Source organism: Tauraco erythrolophus, chromosome 11, assembly GCF_009769465.1.
Source record: "Tauraco erythrolophus isolate bTauEry1 chromosome 11, bTauEry1.pri, whole genome shotgun sequence".
In the NCBI taxonomy this organism is placed as follows: Eukaryota; Metazoa; Chordata; class Aves; order Musophagiformes; family Musophagidae; genus Tauraco; species Tauraco erythrolophus.
In genome coordinates this window covers 4147936-4172492 of record NC_141475.1, presented here as the reverse complement: position 1 = coordinate 4172492, position 24557 = coordinate 4147936, and the positions used below count along the sequence as shown (strand labels likewise).

Here is a 24557-nt window from a genome sequence, read left to right as displayed (position 1 = left end):
TACAAGTCTTTTTGCAATACTGTCATTATACTGCAGAGTCATGGCATAGGGTGTTAATATATTTAGCCACAAAAAGCTCTGCTAAATCTTAAGTAATTCCAGAGATGACTGTCAATCTCTGCTCAAAAGAAGGTTAGAAATAAGAAACAAGCTGTTTCTTACTCATTACATGACTGTCCTTGGCTCTTGCTAGCATTGCCAGTTTCTCAGCTTCATGACTCATATTCCCCTAAGGGTTTGTATGAAACCAAATTCCCATTTTGAAAAATCTGTAGGCATTAATGTTGCAATTGTACATAACAGCTCCCCCAGCACCAGGACTGGAATATCACTTGGGGTGCTGTTAATACTTTGCCACTAGAGCTTTCTGTTGGGACAGCAAAAGACTCAGACACTTCAGGTTTAATGCAATTAAAAGCATCCCTTACTCATTCCTGTCAGATCTAGGTACTCTCTGTCAGACATTAAGATTCTTGAGTTAATTCTTGGAACAACATTCGGCTGGTTCATGATATACTCAACCACATCTTGGTCATTAGATAATTCACCCTGAAGGAAAGAAGAAAGAAGCAATATTTGTTACTTAATATGTATATTTGCCTTAGATAACTTAAAAAAAAAAAAAAAAAAACACAACAAAAAACCTCACACCAAACCCCACAAAAAAAACGCCAACAAACCAAGAAATGATACAAGTTGTCTATTGTATTACATATTCAGGGACTTTTGAGTCAGTTTTTCCCAGTCTTGTTTCTCTCAAGTCACAACTGAACTCAGCACCTACCAGGTACACGGCTCGCTGGAAGATGCCTGTGGTTTCCAGGATTTTGTGCATTGTCACAGTTTCTAGGTCATCAGGATCCAGCTGATCTTTTTGAAAAGGCATTCCATTGAAGAGCACCACAGGGAGAGGACCTACACCTGTTTGCTCATAGTAACCTCTGGCTGCCTAAACACAGGGAAAGAAGGAGCTTTACCACATCAGCCTGTTACCACAAGGGTTCATCATGTTTCCATGCAATATCCACACAAGTCTGTTCTAAACAGTCTAAGGTGTCTTTCCAGCTTTATATGACACAAAGAATATTAATTTTATGCAGTGCATAAGACACTTTCTGTATCTTACATGCACAAGACGTCCTTGTCTTTCAGAGTTTCAAAGCAAAAAAAGTTACCTCATAATACTGAAGTGCAAAATATTCCATTAAGTTTGTACCATAAGTAAATTAATTCCCATGAGCACTTTCTGGTACCAGCAAAAAGTGCACAACAGGAAGTCTGGCTTTGCATATGGAAGCAAATGCAGTGGACGCAGCCAGACTTGTAGGACAGGGTAGAGGTTTTTTCTTTTTATTTTTTAAGAGCGTGTTTCTTAAAGTTATGAAAAACATTTACTTGTGGGGGAGGAGGTTATTATGTCAAGACAATTTCCCCATTTCATGTAACCGCTGCAAAATACACCATCATGATGGATACTCTGTTATGGAGAGAAGTTAATCAGGTCCTACTGTTCAGAGGTTCCTGTTGAGGCCTTTCAAGACCTTTTAAGGACACAAATATCACAAAGCTCAGATCACACGAAAGAGTGCTCAGTGTTGTTTTAACTTATGCCCTTTATATGGAGATAAGCTCTTTCTAAAGGCTTCCTTACCCGAAGGCTTTGCAATGTTTTAAGATGTGATTGTACGTAACTATTTTCAAAGTAGTGTTGAAGCAAAAAAAGTGAAAAAAAGCTCTATTTCGTGAATTCTTACCTTTCTGTTTTGATCATAGGCAGAATCAATTCCCAGAATGCTGTTGACTTCCACATAAGGATACTGTTTCTCAAGAACACTAACCACATGCTCCACTTTCAGCTGATCTCCCGTTTTTACTTTGTTATATATCTGAAAGGGAGATACAAACACAAGTTTATAGCTGCAACTGTAAAGCTTCTGTCCTTACCAAAGGTAAGTTGACCTGTCGCCTCTATTCCAGTAATTATATAATAAGGCATTAGCAGCCAGATTGCAAAACATATTTTCATATTTATTAGCTGCAATAACAGCTCCTAACACTTGTAGCTCTTATAATTATCTTGCTTTACCTTGTAGTCATTCCAGTGACATTGGAAGGAGGAAAATACCATGTATTTCTTTAAATAATAACTTGCATCTTTAATTAGAAAAGATATTTGAGGGGGAAAAGTAGTGCTTAGGAGAAAAAAGGCTCAATTAAAGCATATCCAAAGAGCTACCCTTCCCTTCAGAACACAAGACATGCTTATAAACAATATAGCAGACCTCTACACATAAAGTAGGTAACTGTTTCCCTCTTGAAGGCTCCAGATTTTACTTCAACTTAGAAATACATACCCCCAAAAAAGAAAATAAAAGTAACTGTCTTCAAGTTATCAGCAGTTTAATGTTACAGTATGCCTGAGCTTGTCAATTTGTACAATGTCTAACCACAAGTGAAAATGCATTTAGTAGCACCTGTATTATCCTTTGATGTGGCAAAAGCACGCAGCAGAAACAAAGCAAACTATAATATTGAAGGGATACACTAACTTAGAACTCATTGGCAGAATGGGCAAAGGGGCAGGATCAGAAAAAAGCCAAAAGTGTGAAGTGCCACATACCAATCTAGTCTCACTTGTTAAAGTTAGGACAGAAGCACTTTACAAAGGAATATGCATTGTGTGGTACTAGTATTTGGAGATGCTCTGGAGAGTAACTGAGTCGAAGAAAAGTTTCTTCCATTATCTACATATTAGCACATTAACATAATGTTACATACATGGAAAATATTAAAACATCAATTTCCCTTTTAAATGGATACTTACAGACATGACAGTCTGAAAAGCATAATTATTGTCCACTTCTTGTGCCACATAATTGTATGCCCTAAGGAGGGCAACACCAGGATCTTGAAGTCCATCAACATTCTCCGAGTCATTAACCACAAAGACTAGTCCTATCCTGCAATCAAACAAATCCTCAGATCATGAATCTTATACTAATAAATAATCAACTCTTCATACAACTGTCAGCTATGATCATCATCTCAGACAAAGGCTTTTTCTGGAATAGACTGATAAGATTTTGAGCAGAGCAGCCAGGAATCAAACTTAGGTCATATAATCTCTAACGGTGAGTCCATCAGAATCTTGCTTTTCATCTCTCTCTCATCCAAAGTTTCTTTTGGGCTGTTAAACTGAACTGTTTTGCTAGTAGCCAAAGTTATATTAAAAAAAAATTTAAATAAGCAACAGTATTTAGTAAATGCCCTTCTCAACCACTAATACAAGATATCTAACATTTCTACAGTATCCTAGCAATGAGATTTTTACAATTGCAGAAGTCACAAAAATAAAACTGATGTAAAAAAAAATCCCTTAAAACATAGCTATTACCTCAGTGGGATGTGGTTACTGAAGAACATCTCTGCCACATTCAGTAATTCTGCTGTGGTCTCATGAGCAGGATCTACTATCAGCACCTGCATACAAATTGCAAGTGAAAAGTTTCTGTTCCCTTAGGAAGTCAAGATACGCTTTTTTGATAAGAGACAGCTTCATTCACGTCTCAGTGCAGAATCATCATCAGTCCTATTTTATACACTGCCAGGGAGATAAAGCCCACTAAGTAATAGTTTCTTCTGAAGTCAAGTCTATTACCTAAAATACCCAGTCTAAACCACTCCTTCAACCAGAAGAGACCAGACTCCTTACATACTTTGTATCCCCCAGCATCCAGGCTTCTGTCTCTGTGTGCACACAAACCCACCCATTAAGTCGTGCGTGGGAGACAGGCCTTTGTCAGAGCTGAGGAACACAGCATCGCTCTGCTCAGCGCCCTGCAGAGCTGATGCTGCTAAGACATTCTCAGAGCAAGCCCAAATCCAGACAGAACTGGGCCATTCCAAATGAATTCAGAGCCCTTTATTCATGCCAAGTGTTACCTTTTCATTTAATAATTTCAGTGTTAAATACTGAACTCCAGAGAAGAAGATAACACATTAACGCTCCCACTGCTTGAGGTGGTTCAAGTCCCTGTTTGCCACTAATGAGGGCGAGTCCTTTTTTTTTTAATGGGGCCACTCTACCACGTGACAAGAGCAACAGCACAGAAATTTACAAACTCCTTACTAGATCTAACTTTAAGTCGTTTACCTAGAGACTAAACGGACACCCAGGATTAAGCTGAGGACTGATGATCATCTTTTGAAGTCTTGGTGCAAGAATGCTTTCTAACTTCATGGAATCATTGAGGTTGGAAGAGACCTTGAAGATCACCAAGTCTGACCGTTAAAACTGAAACAACTGAAGTTAGTCTTAACCCTATTATGAAGATACTAATTAACAAATTTGAGGGACTTCATTAACCAACTTCAGGTATTATCCCGAAGTTGAAATGCAACAAATTCTCACTTGTCAGGTGGTAGTTTTTTTCCACTGATGCAGCGATTTGTGGCATCTAATAGATGCCACCAAATCATGCTCAGTAATCTCTGAATCTCAGCCATAACTTAGTATTACAGTTGGAACAAAAACTTTTAGAAAAGCATTCTATCTCAAGATATTTAAGTGACAGGGAATCCAGCTGTCCCTGCTGTTGAAAAAATGCACATTTCCTTTCTAGTCAGATTACTACTTACAAAATTATGGAAGTTTTTTCTAATTTGTCTGATCACGCCTGGAAACGTGGGACGCAGCAGTTCTTGCACATTGGAAGGCCAGGAATTATACCGACTGTCATCTTCAAGATTGTTGATCCACTAAGAAAAAATAAAGGCATTTAAATGATTGACAGTCCTCCTGCTCGAGTCGGAGACTGTAAAATATTTTAAAATCAGACACTGTATTGAGAATGGTATGAATAAAAAGTTAAGCTTTTTAAGAAGTTAGTTATATTTATAACTTTACTTCCTTTTTTTTTTCTTCACTGCAGTTTCAGAGCTGATAAGAACAAAAGTTCCCCTGACAGCTTAAGAACGCAGTGCCTAATGGCAAATAAGGCCTTTTTTCTATAAAACCACACGCACTGAAATAGCAGGGCTTCTGATGTCCACAGCGTAGTCGGAATCTGACGGCTGGATGTTCAACTTTAGAACATTGTGCAAGGAAAGACCCTCAATTCCTAAGCTGTGCAGGCCTTCCATAACACGAGCTTCATTGCGTAGCACATCAATCAAGCTGGAAGAAAAAGAAAAAAAACATTGAATTTTAAAAGACACAGCAGAAAACTCACTCTTATCCTAAGTGTTAACAGATGAAAAGCATAAACAAGTCTGCTATGTCTGTGCATTACTTTTTATTTATCACCTATTTCTAACTGTCCTAAGAAACTTGAGATAACGTAAACCTATGAAATTATATTATACTTCTAGGAAAAACTACATTAAATCAAGATAACTACCACGATATACGTATGTAATTTCAATTCCACATTATTGAAATAAATTTCAAAGATATAGGGTGGTTTTCAGATGAACAATTTTCTGTGATTTATCCTTTGAGAATCAGTCTACTATCTTTAGAACAAAATCTGTAAATTGACAGTCTTGGAGACCAAAATCTTGCTAGTCGCAGCACAGATCAAAAGAACAGTACAAAGGTGACTTCCTGTTCCAATATTCTAGGGTATTCCAGTTTTCACACCAGATTTTTTGTTAAAAATACACTTGCCTAAGAGAAGGAACCATGCTTTGCTTTTCCATCACTTAACAATTAAACTTTGATATAGACTTTCTGAAGGTTCAAAACTGTCTAAGTGACTTTACCATCCGTGCGCAAGCAGGATGCAAGCTTCTAAACAGGATATAATTATGCTGAAAAAGAAAACATTCCTACCTAAATATGTCCTGAGTGTCTAAATCAATAAGTAGTCCATTGATGAACAGGGCAGAATCTCCCGGCTGTAATCCTAATGTTCCTTTGAAATACTGAAAGAAAGTAGAAGGCCATTAGAAGAATGCTCTGCACAGAAAAAAAATTACTAGCGAGTTTAATGAGTCAAAATCATAGATTTTATCTCCCTTATCGCATTACAAATTGCATTACTTCACTTCTCAACTATGCAGTTTGGGGCAGAACAGACTTAAAACGCTGGATATTGTGTGGCTCTCACTATTGGAACTAACTACTGTGTTTAAGGTACCAGTTAAGTCCTGAGAGTACATGTCATCAAAGAAAAGTACATGAGCTGCCATTGTAGTCTGATCTCCCCAAAATCAGGCAGCACACAAGTGGAAAAAGGCTTATCAATATTTTGGAGTTTCTTCCAGCTATCTCTGAGCAGTGCCCCATTTGAATGGATACTTGGCCCTGAATTGAAGCACCATCACAGAGGACAACTTTGCATCAGGAGAGGTGAATAAAACACAGTCCTCCTGAAGCAAACTTCCCCACTCTAGGAGGAAAAAGTCCATTTAAAAACTTAGAAATGGTATTGCTTTCTTCCAATACCTCTTGTCTTGCAGTACCAGTTACAAATTTCTATTAAGAGTCATGATGAACACTGAAGGAGAAACATAGTTTTTGGACATTTAAAAACACTAATATCATGAAGAATGTGAGCAAAGCAAACAGAGGAGTAGCAAAGTACCGTGTGAAGTACCAAGAACAGAAAAGCAGCATCTAAGCAGGAAGAATTTATGTATTTTATTAAATAAAAAGCTCCCAGAGAAGAGCTGAGTACATGCAGTGTTAAATTGTTTCTTTTGTGGAGAATTACACAGTAAACTACAACTTACTAGTAGCAGTAAACTTCACTATCACATAATATCCACATAAACTGAGTCATGCAAAGAACAGCTTTAAAGGGCAGGGTTAGATTTAGCCGGATCTGGATCTAGGAGCCTAGACATACTTTGAATAAAAATGAACCCACAAAATCACGGGTTTACCTGTGGACCAGTCTGATCTAACTCATCACAGAAGAGCCACCAGGCAGCTTTAGCTTGCACTTACATTCTATACTTTGTCCCTTCCAGAACCACCCGGGCGACAGTGTCAAACCGCATCCCTTCTTTTCTGATTTTATCGCTATTGAACAACAAGGGATTTCTCTTTCAGAACAGGAACCTCAGGGGACTTGGAAGTAGATTTCAGGTAACTTTGCGTTTACTACTGGACTAGCCAAATATCATCGACTAGATTTTAAACAAAGACATAAGTGTGTACTTAACATATGTATTTTTCTTATTAATACCAAGTGAGACTGCAACATATTGCATAGGTCAGTGCAGATCGTATAAGAAAAGCTGTTGTTTGGCTTTGTTTTTATCACCATCTTAAACTTTTACTTTGCACTCTATCCAGACTGCACTACCAGGTGTATTTTAGTTGTACAAAATTCTGTACAACAACCTGTACAAAATTCCCAAGTGGCTATTGTTTTTTTCAGTGCTTTGCTAATGCCAAGTACACGAGAGCTATTGAAACATTTTTCTGCGAACACCAGAGCCTACTCAGTGACTTCCAGAGGTCCCTCCACAACCTGTTGGGTTTTGGGTTTTTTTTTATGATTTTGTTTCAAAGCACATATAGACTTAAATGGATAGCTGTTAAATTTTATTCCTTCACTAGTTTCACTGTCAAAACACCAACATTGGAACCATTTCCTCCACATAGTATGAATCATTCTAAGCCATGGCTGAAGATTTCAAGTTTATTCTGTGACTTCCTTGTAAATATTGATGAATTCAGATCTCTAAGCACCAGCTCAAATTGGGTAATGAGAAATAAATTTCTTCTGCAGCCTTAAAACTGTAAGAAGATGTTTAAATATTTGCTTTTCAAGCAATAGCTTTCTAACAAGCTATGTTCCATCCAGCTCAGACATTTTAAGGTAATCTAAAAATATAACTACATTTTTACTTTAGTAACTTCCACTAAAAAGCACTCACGCTTTTAATATCTAGTTGCTTTTAAGAAGTTCAGAATACAATCAAAACCTAAAATCAGTAACTTGAAATCAGCCTCTTTTTAACTGTTACCCAGGACAAGTAGTGCTATGACATTCAGTCTTTACACATCTGCTAGACCACTGAAATTAAGAACTAGACCAGAGACTGAAAGAAGGCCACCCAGCAGGCACAGTCCTACAAGAAACATACTGACCACCTCTTTGCAACTTCAGCTGGCAAGCCGTTGCTACAAACATGGTAACTCAGAAACTAAGTAAAGACTGATGTGACAGAAGATGTCAAAATTTCTGCTGCCGCATTTTTGACGCAGTCCTGTACTCTAGATCAGATTAAGACAGTCTGCACGGAAATGCTAACACCACCTATTCTGTTTGTTTTCTGTAAATAAGGATTTCCCTCAGGGTTAACAACATAGTACTGTCATGGTATTCAAAGTTAATTGTATATATTGAATTAACAGATTCTGAATTCAGGTGACAAACAGAGGGTCAGTTTCATATACATTAACAAGCGCTTGCCAAGTAACTGTCAGCACACTGGACTACTGTGAATAACCATCATAGGGGCAGCTCTGTGAACAAAATCCCCTATCATCATTCCCCAACACGCTGATCTCACTCAAAGAATTTCTGACCAATATTTTCATATTTGAACAAACAAGCTAAATTATGTTCCTAATCCATGTTTGAAAACACACCACTTCTTTACTTGCTAGATGCTTACTACAACAAAGTTGTGTGTGAAAATACCGGATCATTACTTGAGCAAAATACAAACTTTTTAATAGAAATTATTTTCGAAGCTTGAAGTTCTATTAAAACCTAAGTGCAAAAGCACTACGTTATTTCCTGGAAGCATTACCTTTTGGTTCTCTTCAACTTCTGCTCGGAGTTCCGAAGAAACAACTGTTTTTGTTATGGCTCTACAGAAATAAAAACATCATGCTATGAATCATCTTTCTGTTTATCTAGTGGGTAGATTAAATATCTACTGATTCTACTTTTTGTACCTTACATATAAACATATTTAGTCTCCCAGTATAAAGAGCTGCCATCAGAAGCACCGGCACTTTGTGGCACCATTAAACAACAGGATGCACTATTTTTTTCTTATACTATATAATTCAACAGAACATAAAAATGTTAACCACATGCCAACTCTCAGTATCTAATTTCACATGAACCATAATAAAAATGGACAGCTGCCAGAAAGATAGAGGTAGAGGCTGTCAGCAGAAAATAGGGAGATTTCACTGCTCATTGTGGGTTCCCATTCCTTTCCTTACATTGGATCTAGTGAATGGCAAGTACCACTCACAGACCTGACTAAAAATGCAATGAGAATGCAATGCCTACCTTAAGAAGCTATAAATAGCACAATCGTAACATCAGTTAGTGGGAAATAAAACCAGAATTCAGGTTCTTCTTACTCTCAGGTATATCTCCACCTACTCAAAAAGGAGGAGCTCTTATAATACCATCTTCACAGCCCAGGTCATGGAATTTATTAAAAGAAATCTATTTCTAGATTGGTTGGGCAGGCCAGGTTATGACTGAATTTCCTGAAATTAATTTGAATATGCTCAAGACAGTCATTGACAAAATGCAAAAAAACATGGAATGGCACATCAATCTCTGGCATGAGACTGACTGGGCTGTTTGCCAAAGCGAATCCCAGAAGAGTGGGATCTAGTGAATACATAAAGGTTAAAGCCACCAAACAGAAAACCTATCCAACCTTGAGGACTTGATGCAAAAGGTTCAGAAGCATTTCACAACAAAGTAGCATGGGTAATTCTGTCAAATTTTCCACCAGTCCACATCAGGTGCCATCCAAGAGAAACACTGTAAGATCCTCTTCGTAACCATAGGCTGAAGAACTTCTCTGCGTAAACATTGCCCAGTGTTTGCTTCCAGCCGAATGGAAACTCGGACATTAACCCAACCAGTGCTGCCTGTCTCATGTTCTGCTCAGAAAAAACATCCTAGAACTCATAATTAAAGTTACCTGGCCTTTGTAGGAAAGTTCTGACTGAGATCTTTCATGACCATCAACGCATCCACAGGGGGAGCAGTCAAAATGCGAGCAGCAGTTTGAAAACTTAAATCTAGAAGTGAAAAAATAGAAGTCAAGAACTGAAAACAAGCCAATGCAGAGTCATCTTAACTTTAAAGCTAAAGCTGTTTGCTTATTTGTTACCTATGAGAATTCATTTTCTATCTGCACCTTTAGACACTTTAAAAAAAAAAAAAAAAAAAAATCTTCTTCCCTGCATTCAATTTCTATTTGTTGCCTTGAAGTAAGCAACCCTTTTGAAATGAACCAATGTATCCTGTCTACAGGTTGCTTCAATGAGTCCAGACCATCACCTTTTTTTGGGCTGAGGTGGGCGGATCTGCCTTTCAGAAGGGGTCTGAGTACTTGTTTCACAAGCTGGAAACATAAACAGCCATCTGTTGGACATAGGTAGATTCTGTGTGACTACAACATATGTTCAGCGTTTCAAATTACTCTTTTTTTCTGAGGATGAAAAGCTTTTCCACAGGCCTCTACAGATGATTTCCAGGGAAGCATGCCAGAGTTGCATGCAGATACTTCTGAAATATAGTTTTCCTTCGGTCTTGTGAAATCTCGGCTTTCCACAGCAAAAATGTAACCATGCAAAGAAACTTCACGTTTCCTTTGCTTTTCTGCATTTAGCAGATCAAACAAGTAGTCAGTTTAAGAGTGAGTGGCCTACTGTACTTCACAATATAGAGAGCAAACCTCACTTCAGAAGTCCTGTCTGTCAGACTGACAGAAACAGTCTTTCTAAAAGCTATTTCAACAGAACTCTGCAAAGGAGCTTTAGAAAATCCAGTAGTTTCCAATGCAGGAATTTTCAAACTCAACTGTACACAGCCACTAGCAACCTCATTTGTGTAGAGCACAAGAAGACACGTTTACATTAAGTACAACACTGAAAGTCCTCATACAGATTACCTTGTAACTGCCATACTTTCAAAGGTGCCATTTCGTTGGTACTTTCCACGAGGTGTTTTCTAAGCTCTTTCAGCTCTTCTGTCAAGTCAGGATACAACTGCCTAAAAAGGTGTGAGGGTAAAACAACTTCTGTGGTTTCCTATGAGCAAGTCTGCTGTTAATTCAAAGAAACTACCATATGAAAAAGTATGCTGCTAACACATGTGGATAATCCAGACATTTAAAAGATAGTAACAAGGCAAAAGATCAGCATCTCTGCATCAAGTTTTTTTGATATGACAAAGACCAATAACTTACAACTGATTTTTACCTTAGTTTTCCAAACAAAAACCCCTGCACTTCATCAATAGGGTCATTTTCATCTATTACCGTAGCATTCACATCTGTGCCTGTAAGCACACAGAGAAGAACACTCTTACCAAGCTATTCAGAAACAGGTCTCATACTCATTTTGAACATTTTAACAAAACTACACTGCAGCAACCAAAAAGAAGAAAGGGTGGGAAAGTTTCAAGTTTACTTTTAAATCTGTATCCAAGAGACGTTACCTTTACAAATGGACACTGTAACAGCTGAAACAAAACCAAATTGGATTATTAAGAAGGAAAAGCTTAAGATGAGTGGAAATCTCAGAGACCTAGGCATTGCAGAGGAATTCACAAGGACCTAGGAGCTTCCAGGACATGCCAGTTTTGTAGAGTAAGTGCTAAACTTCAATTGTCAACACAACCCTGATTTTAGCTCCAAAATACACGATAAAAAATAGCATCCGAGTAAAGTCCAATTCTGGGCTTAGCCATCAAAAGGACTCTGTGCAAAAGACTCACGTGATCCTCGAACTAGCTGGACACAAGCCAGCTCCCATCTATATGTTTTATGCTCAAGTCTAACTAGAGGTTGTGATGTTTTAGATCAGTGTTTCCTTCTGGACAAGCCAGAACAGCACAGGCATGAATAACAGACTGCACAGTCAGAATGTTCCCAGAATCAGACAGGAGCTGGATGAGAACGATATACCGCTAACCTAGAGCTTACTGTGAGCTATTTGCAGCTCATAGCAATGCAAGTGCAGTTTGTCCATTTTGTAAAACATTTTAGATTACTGAATTAGAATTACTGATCGTTATAAAACTTCACAAATTTACAATTAACAAATCTTTCCCAGAATTACTTCCCCCCAACTGAAAAGACAGAGGCCTCCAATGTCCTGTTCTACAAACAGTATCAGGGCTTTTGCATGACTCTCTGATGACAAATTAATGGAAATTCTCACACACTAATAAAAATGTTAAGTTAGATCACCTCCTCTAGTATGTTAGTTTCTCTTAAAATTAAATACTTTTACAAATAAAGACCAAAGGCTTTATGTGTCTACACTGTAGATCGTGGCAATATCTTATGAGTCAGAGTTTAGATCTGTATCTAGAAGCTGATAAAATTGCAAAATGCTAAATAACTCAATTCAAAATCTGAGTTATCTTCTCCTCAACTGTTAACTCAAACTAATTTTTTTTTTTAAATGTAAGTCCAAGATAAAAGCAGGAAATCCTGGAGTTCTATATGTGTGTGCACATGTAATCAAAAAGTATACACACACACAAAAAAATTACTGTAACAAAATAGTTTTGGTAGGTCCATAAGAGTTTGCAAAACAGAGACCAATGCTCTAAAGAAAGCAGTAAAAGCAAAAAAAACATTCCGAATTCTAAGTTCTGTTTTCCCAAAGAACAACAACGGGAAACACATTCTGCTCTGAGGATGGATAAGCTAAAGGAAAGTAAGGTAGAGGAACTGCTTTGCATCCGCAGATAATCCAGTTTTCCAGTGAAAAATTAGTTGCAGTAGTAGTGCCATTAGTAAGATCTAGTTCAGAGTCATGACCCCATTGCATCCAGCATTTCTCAGATATAAAAGTAGCACGGCAAAGATAACGTTTCGTAAAGAACATAATCCCAAAAGAGCGAGGAAGAGAGGACCGTGATTTTGGTGATTTCAGATCAGAAGAAAGAATATCTGCCATTCAGACAAACGGTCATTACTATTAAAAGAAACATAATATTATCTTTGTAAAATTAAAATTTCACATTAAAGTAGCTAAAATAACAATTCACCTTTCACCTGCGTATCATCCTTGGCCTTATATTCTGTACTTTTAATAGCCAGTTCCACACCATAGCCTGAGAGGTAGACTTTTTCTTGACTGGGATTCTGGAAGGAAAAGCCAACAGTACAATATTGCCACTCTTTGTTCTGGTGTACAAATTAGAAGCTGCCATTTCCCAAAGTGAAGAAACCTCAAGCTGGTACACATTTCAGACATAACTGGTCATGCATAAGGGAGAAACAAGCACAAAGAGTGATTCTGCAGGAATGTACTATAATAATTATATTTCCTATTGTATTTCAGCAAAACTTTTTGAAGTTCAAAGAGCAAAGATATCTCTATGAACAAAAAAAAACACCAAAAACCACAAAGCAAAATGGAATACAAAACAATGTTTTCAGGATTCTGCGTGTAAGCCAAGCAGAGCAGGATAGACTCACGTCATCAAATCAGACAGAGGAGGGAAAAGAACTTCAGCTGTGAAGTTCAAAAATGAAACATTCACTGAAGAGTTACAACATGGAATTACAAAAAAAATGGATAAATCAGGGACTCAAAAGACACATAATTACTTCCGACTTTAATGGGAAACAAACATGATCACTTGTTAGAAGTATTTTGAAGTATACAGGAGTCACACAACTGTATCAAGATCTATTGCGTAATACACTTAATTTTGAACGTAAGTACTCCTCCCAACATCGATAAACGAATTCCTTTTTAAAAAGAAAGTGGTGTATGCAATGTGTGACTACTTCATCAAAAGGGCAAATTTCGCTAGAAGTGAACCAGTTGATACTTCTTTTGCATTCAAGTCTGGATGCTGCTATGCTGCAGGTTTTAGCAACATTAAGCAATATCCAGGAAAAAAGTCAACTCAAATTTCTCAGAGTCTTTGAAATGCAGAGTTAAACACTAATTGAGTGGTTTGGGGCAATTTAGGGGAGGGAGATGGAAAAAAGGATACATTGCACTAGCAGCCTGGTATAGTGGAAGGTGTCCCTGCCCAGGGCAGGGGGGTTGGAACTAGATGATCTTTGAGGTCCCTTCCAACCCTAACCACTCTGTGATTCTATGATTCTATGACTGGTAAGTGGTTCTGGAATACAATTGGTACAGAAACAGTGCTTTTCATTTGAAAATGGTACCTTAAGGTTAATCCCTGCTTTTCGTCTCAAGTAACTAAGTGGCCTGACTGTGGAAAGATTTTACTATTTCTTCTAATCTAATATAGGTAGAGTAACGTTTTTTTTTTCAGATTAAACCCTGTAATTTACATGAAATTTATTTATAAAATCAAATGATCCTCTCATTTAAACAATTGTGGGATTTTAAATATTCTGAATTCCTCAGCTACATGCAATAAAGAATAAACTTTGAGTGTTCAAAATAAATACCAAGCAGGAACACATCATGCAAACGTCAATTTAAAGGGAATAACCATTTTTCTTTTTTACAACCCAGGCCAGTTACTGTTTCTGTGTCAAATACCTCTGACAAATATACTTACAGCAATATAGTGTCTGAGGACATAAGTGATTTCTCCTGCCTCAGCCTTTAACACAAGCCTCTTATGGTACCTGTAGAACTCCTCCGAGCCAATCTCAGCGTAAAGTATGACGACAGGACTTTCAGGGTCTGACACTGGGTACTTGTGGTCTCCTTTGAACAAAAACGGCTTTGGCCTAAGAGCAAGCGTTGAATATTATCACACTGTGATTCACAGCATTTCCTCACTCCATGCAAGATGCAAAATTTCTTTTTCTCATGTTTAATCACTGTTCCTGTCTTCACTGAATACATATGTCAAGCTATTCCCACATACTATCAAGGTCAGTAGTACTTGATGCATTTTGATAAAGTTTTGTTAAAAAAGGACACATGAAAATGAAACAAGTAGCTAGGTGCTATTTTGAACTACCATGACCCTTATTTTAAAAATTAACCACTTCCCTTAAATTTTTAATTAACTTTTTTTCCCCTCAGTGGTGAATCATAAATTCTATATTTAAAAAAATAAAAGGCCAACAGAGCAAATGTTCCAGGAACTGAAATTCAAGAGAACCTTATCCTTGGCTTAGTATACAAAGAAGAAAGTGAATGAGAAGACTATTTTCAACTTCTGTTTTTAAATTTTGTCTAAAATACAAAGAAATATTTAAAATATTTCCAGAAAGTCAGAAAAATAGCATGTGAGCTATAGATGCTGTATGTCTGCGCATAGACGAAAGGAACCTTTATGCTTACAAAAACCAAAACTACCAAGATTACTATGGAGACAAACTGAAATTTAAGGGTGGGGGTTTTTTCCTAAATAGGTATTTTATTTTATAGTTTCTTTTTGTTACTAAAAGTTAGTCTTGCAAAGAAATCTGAATTTGAACTATATTGTGTGGTGATAGTTTTCTTTGTTAATGCTAAGAAAATTACGCAGGGGAAAAAATAGTATGCGTGCTTCAAGCCATTCATTAAACAATCTCTGTCATACTACCATTTTAATATGCAGCCCAGCTCTTTCTCCCTACATACTAAAGGCTTCACATATTCCTCAGAATTCCTACTGTCCTGCAACAAATTGTTTCCAGCTTTTCCTGTGCACTTTCACAGCACTCCTCCTCCCAGCAGGATATCAAAGAACAAGGGAGAAGAAAACAATCATTCTCATCTGGATTAATAAGGGACTGCCACTCCTGTGCAAGCGATGGACAGTATAAACCAATACTGAAGAATGTAGAAACTATGGATTTCTAACAATCTCTTTAGAGCAGTAAGTCTAAGTAGGCTGAATTTTAAGAGCTAATCCAATGATAGGCAATTAAAGCAAATACCTTTCTGCAGCTGCCTGTAAAAGGCTTCCAAGAGAGTCAAATTCACATGTCTTCTCCCCATGCACAGAAAAAAAGAGGGTACAGCCCTTTGGTGGAGGTTCATCTGCTGCTATCTGTATTAAAATATTTATAATACAGTAGGTTGAACGTTTGCCCTTAGAACAAATGAAAATTATAACAGTGTAACTCTGTAGCAGTTGCTCTTCAATTCCCTAAACACTAAATTGATACTTCTTCCCTGTTTATTACGTAATTTAAATGCAAGGTAAAAATTGCAAAATTCAGAATTAAGTCTTAACTTATTATAAATAGTTTTCCACGCTATTACTATTAACTGTAATATGAGTTCCAGGTACAAAAGCGAGGCTTGCAATTGTGAGACTTTTGTTGGGGTTTTTTTTGCATTACACATCAGAAACCTCTATATCTGTTAAACATCAAGTGATAAAATTATTCCAGATGAAAAAGGAATTTGTCTCCTTAGATAAAGCACATTATGATGTGAGACAATTCGCAATGACACGATACCCCGACTTTGAAAAAGAACAGAGAGTACAACAAACTTCCATTTATATGTTCCGATCATTAGAGCTATATACTCATGGATTACTATCTTCAAGTAAGTACAACTGAATAATGGAACATCAGCAGCACCACAAGTACCAACAGAGCCACAGGGATATTCCTTATAAAAATCTTCATACATTTATTAGTGCAGCAGGCATCAAAGGTATGCAGACATTTCAAAATCCCAATTCTCTAGTCTGCTTTAGACAGATGGACTCAAATTTGGCATCGAATGAAATTAGAATATACGTATGCTCTTCAGCTTAGGTTAATGGAGCACTTAATCAGTTCAAGACTTTTGATATTCTCAAATGTCTCCTTACACAGCTCACTCCTTCCTGGACCTTATGGAATGCTCTGCGAATCACTTGAGAAGTTCCCCTGTGCTGTACTAACCTGTTGAAAAGCTTGAACTGTTGCAGAATAAGAGCGTAGGGACAAGGAAAATTTCAGCAAATTCTGCTGCAAAGGAGACAGAGTCTGGCAGGCTACTTTCAGCATTTCATGGTAAGAGGAATAATCACTACCTGCAAAGTCAAAGTATAAGCAGTTATCTTTCTATACCATATTCTCACTGAAAAGGATGTTTTCATCTTACTCGTGATTTATACTAACAGAAGCCCGTGACATTAATTGTAAATATGCACGTGACTGTTCCGCCTCAATTTTCATTCCAACCAGTTCAGGTTGAGAATGAACTTATCAGAGATCCATGAGAGTATACTTATATACATTCCTGAGGATGCAAACATAAGCCTGAGGAGGAGGAGGGAAACAGTTAAAAGCTCCCATTTAATTCCAGTTGAGAAATAGAAACACAGAGAAAAAGCTTTTATAAAATTTTATACTTCATGTTGAAACAGAAACTGGCAAGTAAAACATGTTTCAGCTTCGTCCACTGCAGCTTTTGTCAAACCGATATACAAAAGCCTTGAGCGCTTTGCAGTAAAAACACTGGTGAAATCAGCCCTCATTTGACTTCTACTATACACAACGGAAAACAAAACATTTTAGTTTATTCTTCAACAATGTCAACTATCAGTCATCATCAAAAAAAAAAAAGATTATGAAAACTTACCATCATGTTCAGATGTCTTAATATTTTGACTGGCTTCAACAAAATTCCAAAATTTTTCTTGACCTTCTTCTGATAAAAATTCACTGCGTAAGAAGAGAAAAGTTAGCTAGATGTATGAATTTTCTTTCAAGTTGCAATTCTAACACTTTGTAAAGCTTTACAGAAAGTTAGCTCCTACCATATATTTACCTATATCAGAAAACCGTATGTTACTAGAAAAAGCAGACCAGGAAAGCTAAAAACCAAACAAACCCAAACAAATCATAGTTGCAAGCCAGGACAAACGCACAGTGAGAGAAGCCTGTAAAGCACCTGTTAATCTCTCACTGACAGACAGCACTGTACATGCTTGGAGCTGCCCTCCCTAATGCATCTCTTTGCTCCCTATCTTTTATGAGAAATGTACATTTTTGTTCACTTTGCTGTAACAAACTGTAGTTTGTTGGAACTACTAGCTTTGATGGGGTTTTTTTACTTGTTTTTAAATAAGCAAAAGGAAAAGTCACAGCTTCAAATCACAATGTTGTAATTCATGTTTAGGCATATGATTAGGTAGGTATACAATGTTAGATAGTAAAATTATTCTCTAAACGTTGCTAACAACAAATACTTTATCATGTCAACCTGTAACATGCTTCATATGCTAGAGGATGCTACAACACAAGATTTGGAGCCTGCCAGCTGGCAGGATAGCTCGTGTGTTCATTTCAGCCTGTTCTAACCTAAGGTGATAAGCACTTAACAATTGGGTAATGAATTGCAGCGCTGGGCTGAGTAAATTGAACAGTGGGAATGATTTTACACTGCAGTGCTGCATCATTCTGCAATTCACCCCAGATGAACAATCCTACTTACCCTCTTTGAATAGAATGGTTAGGTTAGATATCAAGCCTTTGGCACATTATTTTAATTATTTGCTTACTATTTCACAGACTTCTGAGGTGAGCTCTTCCCCAGCAAACGTCTTGCATTGTCAGGCTATTTAGACCCTGGCATTAACACTCAAGCTTTGCATTTTACTGCTAAAGGATTTTTCAGTCTTCAAACTTCATCTTCTATAGAGAAGGTTACAGAAAAGTAATTTCACCTAGGACACACCTGTCCTATCAGGCAAAGCCATGCCCATTTGAATGAAACTCATCAACTGTTTTCATGTGAGTCAATCTGCAATAACACGGGCAGAATTCCATACATGACAACACCCTTACGTGATAGAAAATTAAACACACACACAAAAATCTATAAGTCCTATTTTGCATAGACATCTCCAAATTAGAGTACCACTAAATGAAATGATGAGGATTTCTAAAGTGCTAAGTAGACTGGCAATGAAAAGACAGCATTTTGCTTTCTTTTTAAATAAAAAAAAACCAGTCTTTAATACCATAGAAATCTTCCCACGCTGACTTGCACAACCCTTGAAGCAGCTGACTTTTAGATAATGAATGCACAACTCACACAAAGTTAAACTCAAGCTTAACTGAGCTAAACATATGCAAACAACAGATTTGTATCAAAACCTACAGTCATCATTGAAGGAAAAAATCTTTTACTATGGAATCTTACAAGATCTTGCTAAACTTCTCTAACTAGTGCTTTGAATCAAACTTCATAAGGCAAGATATACTTAATGTGGAATTATTCATTGTTATTAATGTTTGTTCTAATGCACAATGAAAGATTTTACCATGAAAAAGCTACTACTGTCTCCTTTAAAATATTCATCCCGTCTCCCCAATCACAGCAATGATCACGTTCAACTACGTGTTATTACTGCCAATGAGTTACAACAACCAGAATGCAGAGCACCACAAAACAAATGAAAAAGAGAACACATTACTTTATCCTCTAAGCATATTCTGATTTATCAATGAAAAAATCACAATGCACTTACCTTGTTTCAAGTAATAAAGGAGTTGAAGACCACTTCGTAGTTAGAGATGTTGTCACAGCCTTAGAATCTCCTTTTACAAGTGAAGAGCTGAACCAGATTCCAAGAACTGCAGCAAGTATTCCCATTTTATAGAAGCCTAAAAAAGATTAAGGAAAAAAAAGTTAGTTTTGCATTGTCTCTTTTTGTAAATACAGAATCTCACATAACCAAATATATTAAGGCATATTTTACGATTCAGTGGCCCATCTAATGCAATGTATCAGTGAGATAATCCCAGTCTCACCTGGGCTTTCAAATTCCAGCATACTATGAATACATGAAAAGAGACAAGGATTTTAAGATCTGACTCTGGTGCTGCAATTAAACCTAAATCAGTTCCATCTTCCTCTGCGTTTGTGCTTTCAAATAAATTTCCTTCTGTTCGGGGACACCCACATCATGTACTGCTTGCTTTAAGAAGAGGTATTACAAGCAGCACATATTTCAAACCAGGTGGAAAACCTACCCCCTGCTGGTTTTATGGGAGGTAAAGTCACATTCTGTGTTTGCACAGACATCGGCTGGTGTACTCACCAATGGCAGAAGCGCCCGGCAAGGTTAGGGTTCCCTCGTCAGCCCTTTAGGTTCTGCTGCGTACTGCGCGCTTCTTCTCTGGGGAATGAAGCAACAAGCATTTCCTGGGTGCACTAAGTACCACCAACTTTAGAAGCTGAAAAACGAATGAAACAATGAAGACAGACTCAAATGGTACAACTTACTGCTCAAAATTAGCTGGGGGTGGGGAAGCCATGTCTTTATTGTCCTTCATGTGTACTTTCATGCCTATGTGTTCTCTGACCTATTCGCCGTAACACAGCTGAGTGGAATTTCCTCACCCTCAACTCTTAAGCTTCTGGAGAACTGGAATTCTTCTGTTAGCTTTCCATTAGTGGCTCAAAAAATTCAAGCTTTTTTCCCCCCGTCTCTGACTAGAGTAATAATATACACCCAGGCACACTCTGACTACTTAATCCTTATTTTTCTGGATAACTCGTTTTTCATTTGCCCCTCAATTGGAAAAATAACCCACTCAAATTCCAGATGTATCACACCCGACAGCCTGTCAGGATCTAAGTCGTGTCTCTTTTTCATGATGATCTCAATGTAAAAACTTGTCTTTGCATATGTGTTACACAACTGTAGCGATAGCTCTACCTGTGTATATGTAGATAGATAAACAACCTCATCCTTTAAGAATTTACACTATTCCAGCTGAGAGTTCACCAGCAATCACTCACCCATTGCTCTTTCTGTATCTCAACATCCCTTCTTTCCGAATAAAACCTGAAATGCCCTGCTATAATATACAAAGGGCAACTTGCTCAGCTGCACGTGGCATTTGCTTTACGCTGCACCCGGGAAGCAGACAGACGGCATCGCATGACACGGAACGGTTACAGCCACCCCTCGCTGTGTGCAGAGGAGGAAGCTTAGTCAATATTTGTGGAGTGAAACCTTGGCTTCCGCCAAGCGCAACAAAAAAACAAGGTTTGCAGTTCCTCCCAGAATCTGGGCCTTCTTATTCACTGCAAATCACACACAGCAGTTTGGAACACGTAAATGAATATACCGTACTGCACTCTTATGATGAGAGCTCCCATGCGACTCGGTCATGCCTGTTTTCCCATTCTGTGAGAGACTGTAATAAAAGCCTTTTTCTATATGAAACAGGAAAAAAAGACACATCCATCTCCCGACACCAGTCTACCCAACTGAAACCCTGCAGATTAGAAATATCTACACTCCCTGAATAATAACAGCCATAGAACAAAGGAAAGACCAGTATCGCGGAGGAAAAAAAAAAAAAACTACCATGGAGAACATAAGGCGCAGGAATAAACATTCATGACAGGAGGAGATCCAGCGCCGTGGGCACAGATGCCAGCTCCCAGCGCCAAGGCCGCAACGCTACAAGAAGGTACCTGTCTGAGCCGAGTACTGTGAGCGGTAAAGGTCACCGGTATCACCGGTAACAGCCGGGCAGCTCCTGTCAGAGCACGGCTGTCCCGCTGCCGTGCTATAGATACCGAAAGTGAAGCATGGCGTGGAGCTGACGAGCCCCGCATCCCATGCTTGAGGAGCTTTGACGGGAAGTAATTTGTTCTGGCTCCTCGCCAACACCCAGGTTTTATGAAAACTGAGCCTCGCCCGCCGCACTGCGCTGCCACGCGAGGCACGAATAGCGGGAGCGCGGGCACCTCCCATGACTCCAGAAACAGATAAATCAGGCGCCCGCTCCCGAGCGGCGAAGGGCATTTAACCCCTGCGCGCGGCCTCCGCCGCTTTCCGGCCGCTCTCCGCTGACTGACCGCCGCCGGCGGGGCGCGGAGGCCGCACGGCTTTCGAGGGGCTCCGTCGCCGCCGCGATGCTCCTCTCCGCGGGGCCTGAGGGGCGGCTGCCACAGGCCTCCCGCCCCACCGCAGCCGCCCCCGGGGCCCGCCGAGCCCCGCGGCCGCTCCCCGCCTCCCCCGCGCGGCGGAGACGCCCCGAGGGAGGCGGCCCCGCGCGCTCCCGCCGCCCGCCCTCCCCGCTCCACTCGTCTCTCCCGCGCGCGGGTCGCCGTGGTAACCGCACCTGCGAGCGGCCGCCGCGCTCCCTTCCGGCTCGTACCGCTCTCGCCGCTTCCGGGCACGGCGCTTCCGCCGCCGGGCGAGAGGGGCCGCGCCGCCATAGAGTCAGGCGGGGGCAGCGCTAGACTGTCGCCCGGCCGCCATCTTGGGGGAGTCTCGGTCGGCGGCTGTTCCCCGCTGCGCTCCCACCGCTGGGCGCGGGGCCCGGCCGGCGGGCGGGAGGGCCGTGCGGGGCGGCGCATCTTGCGCTCCCTCCGGGTCCCGTTCCCGGCGCCGCGAAGCCCGGAGCCTGCCTCAGCCGCGGTTGAGGGCCGGGTCGCCGCGTCCCGCCGCGCTGCCGGCGTTACCGGCGTCGTGTGCGCCCGCGGAGCGGCCGCCCCGGTGAGACGGCAGGCGAGCGGATGCACGTTTCGGACGAGCCCGCCGCGGTGCGGTCGCTCCGGAGAGCCCGGTCCCCGCCGTAACGCCCGCGGCCTGGCCGGCCGCCGCCATGAGGGGGTCGGAAGCGGTGTGGGTTTGAGTGCTGCTTCGCCGACATCCCGCTCCCTTCAGCGGCCTTACGGCAGGGTTCTGCGTTGTCACAGGCCTCTTAGTGTGTCCGCGAGCTGTCACCTGCATCGCGGGGGGGAGAGGCACCCTAGAAGGTGAGAACAGCCGTATTGGGTCAGTACGGACCCGTTTAGTTCAAGGCTGCGTCGCCACCAGAGCCGTGGGGCATGTAGGTAAGGGTGTAAGATCAGGGCGAACACAGAGCAATGGTTTTTCCAGAACATTTGTGCAGTCTCAGTTTAAGTAGGTAATGGCAGAGGCAGGCAAAGGTGGATGGTGTTGTTTCTTTCATTGTCTAGTTGGCAGCTCATCCTATTGAAAAGAAGTCCCACAACTCAGTCACGCTTTGTGCAAAGAACAGTTTCTTTCATTTGTTCATTTGTTTAACTATGAGGGAAAATGAAAGCAGCATATGGCAGATACAAAACAGTTGTTCTTTATTAACCTTCTGTACACCGTTTACGATTTTACAACTCTCCCTCTGAACTGTCCCTTTTCCAGCCCAAAGATGCCAACTCCATTTAGCCATTCTTCACCTGCTCCGTGTCCTACTATCCTTGCCACATCCTCTGAATGTTTTGTAGCATTACTGTGATGTTCTTGAGTCACAGGAATGGGGGAGCAGAACCACACATCTCATTTGAAAGGTGTTGAGCCGGAATAAAGCTGGAGTCCAGCCAGGCAAAGTATCTCTGACAAGGGCAAGGGTGGTGTCCCCAGAGTCAAGCCACAGGACAAGCCTCGCGTTCTGATTGATGGTCATCCTGAAGAGCAGTAACCCTCCAGAGCAAACCTAATCACTGGCTGTGCCTGAAGCTTTCTTAACAGCTGCTGCAGGGTTGTTCACAACACAAACCTGAAAGGTTTGCAAGGCAAAATTAGGGATTACTCAGATGTGATTCTGTAATTGCAAGGGTTTTTTTCTGATTTCATTTTAAAATATGACTAAAACTCTGAAAACAACAGTTGTTTATCTGGCTTTGTCTCTAAGCTTGAAGACGTAAGGACCTAAATGAGAATAACGTCACGGAAAATTCTGGTGTTTCCAGGTGTGTGTAATGAGACATGGAGCAGCCCTGGACTGGAGACATCTCAGGGCTGCCATGTGCATTGTCACCAAGGATTTATTTTTTTTCCCCCCTCTGTCCCAGTGAGTAGCAAATATTTATGCCAGAGACAACGCGGATTTTGGAGCCAGGTATTCATTGATGCAATGTTTATTTACAAAGTCCTGTCCCCAAACACAGTAGTTGCAACAGCAAAACTTTCATCTTCCGCAGCACCAGCCCGGTCAGGCCGGCAGTTGCGATCTGCTCGGCTTTTCCCGGTGCCTCGCGCTCCGCGAAGCTCTTGCTGACTACACGGTGTTTCTCTGCGTGAGCTTAAGGGGAGCGGCGAGAAGCAAGCCTCGTATCGGCGGGGTTATTTCTGTGCGTGTGTCTCGGTGCTGAGCGTGCGAAGGGCGCGCTTAGCCCTGTGTCGCCCTGAGGCGGGAAGCGGCAGGAACGGGAGTCGAGGGCGAAAGGGGCCCGGGCAGGGCCGGGCAGCCGCGGCTGCGGTGCGGGCAGCGGGCGCCAACGGAAAGGACGCGGGACGGGGCTTGTCTGGCGGGAGAAGCGGCTGGAGAAGAGCTCGGGGAGCTGGGCGCGTGCCCGGAGCCGTTCGGGGGCGGGGGCCGGGCCCGGGGCGGTACGCGGTGCCCGCCGCTGCGGCTGCAGCCGCCGCCGGAGGGGCACGGCCGCCGCCGGGCTCCGCCCCCCCCCCGCGTTTCCCGGGAAACCGCGCGGGCCGACGGCCAATCGTGCGCCCAGGTGGGGCACCGCCTCTCGCGCGTCTCGCGAGAGCTTGAGCCTGCGCAGCGTGCGCGCGGACTACACCTCCCAGCAGCCCTGCGGGGCGGCCAGCCGCAGCCAATAGGCGGGGGAGCGCTGGGGTGGGCGGGATCGACCGGGGCCAATCCGCCGTGGGCAGCTGCGGCGGCGGAAGCAGAGCTCGGTTCTCGGCGGTGGCGGCTCAGCGACGGCTTTCGCGGAG

General features: G+C 41.0%; 1 protein-coding gene across 4 annotated transcripts in view; it reads right to left on the bottom strand.

Annotated features, from left to right (window-relative positions):
* The window catches only part of UGGT1 (UDP-glucose glycoprotein glucosyltransferase 1), a 46068-nt gene extending 23993 nt beyond the window's left edge, over nt 1-22075 (bottom strand). For 2 of the 4 annotated variants that reach the window (XR_015222395.1, XM_086618007.1), the window contains exons 1-20: nt 21979-22016; nt 19938-20073; nt 19365-19500; nt 17471-17553; nt 16789-16919; nt 15826-15938; nt 14508-14682; nt 13005-13101; nt 11204-11282; nt 10894-10994; nt 9919-10018; nt 8773-8833; nt 5834-5925; nt 5026-5176; nt 4639-4758; nt 3395-3480; nt 2825-2960; nt 1755-1886; nt 785-949; nt 429-549 (exon numbers count right to left, since the gene is read on the bottom strand). Coding sequence is in view for 3 of the 4 variants with exons in the window: in XM_086618007.1 (XP_086474133.1) it covers nt 429-549; nt 785-949; nt 1755-1886; nt 2825-2960; nt 3395-3480; nt 4639-4758; nt 5026-5176; nt 5834-5925; nt 8773-8833; nt 9919-10018; nt 10894-10994; nt 11204-11282; nt 13005-13101; nt 14508-14682; nt 15826-15938; nt 16789-16919; nt 17471-17553; nt 19365-19489 (2068 nt within the window). In the remaining variant the exon portion in view is untranslated. Of the gene's footprint in view, nt 1-428; nt 550-784; nt 950-1754; nt 1887-2824; nt 2961-3394; nt 3481-4638; nt 4759-5025; nt 5177-5833; nt 5926-8772; nt 8834-9918; nt 10019-10893; nt 10995-11203; nt 11283-13004; nt 13102-14507; nt 14683-15825; nt 15939-16788; nt 16920-17470; nt 17554-19364; nt 19501-19937; nt 20074-20641; nt 20718-21978 lie in introns of those variants that run through there. The other 2 variants (XM_086618008.1, XM_086618006.1) reach the window with 2 other exon arrangements.
* Nucleotides 22076-24557: the final 2482 nt, after the last annotated feature.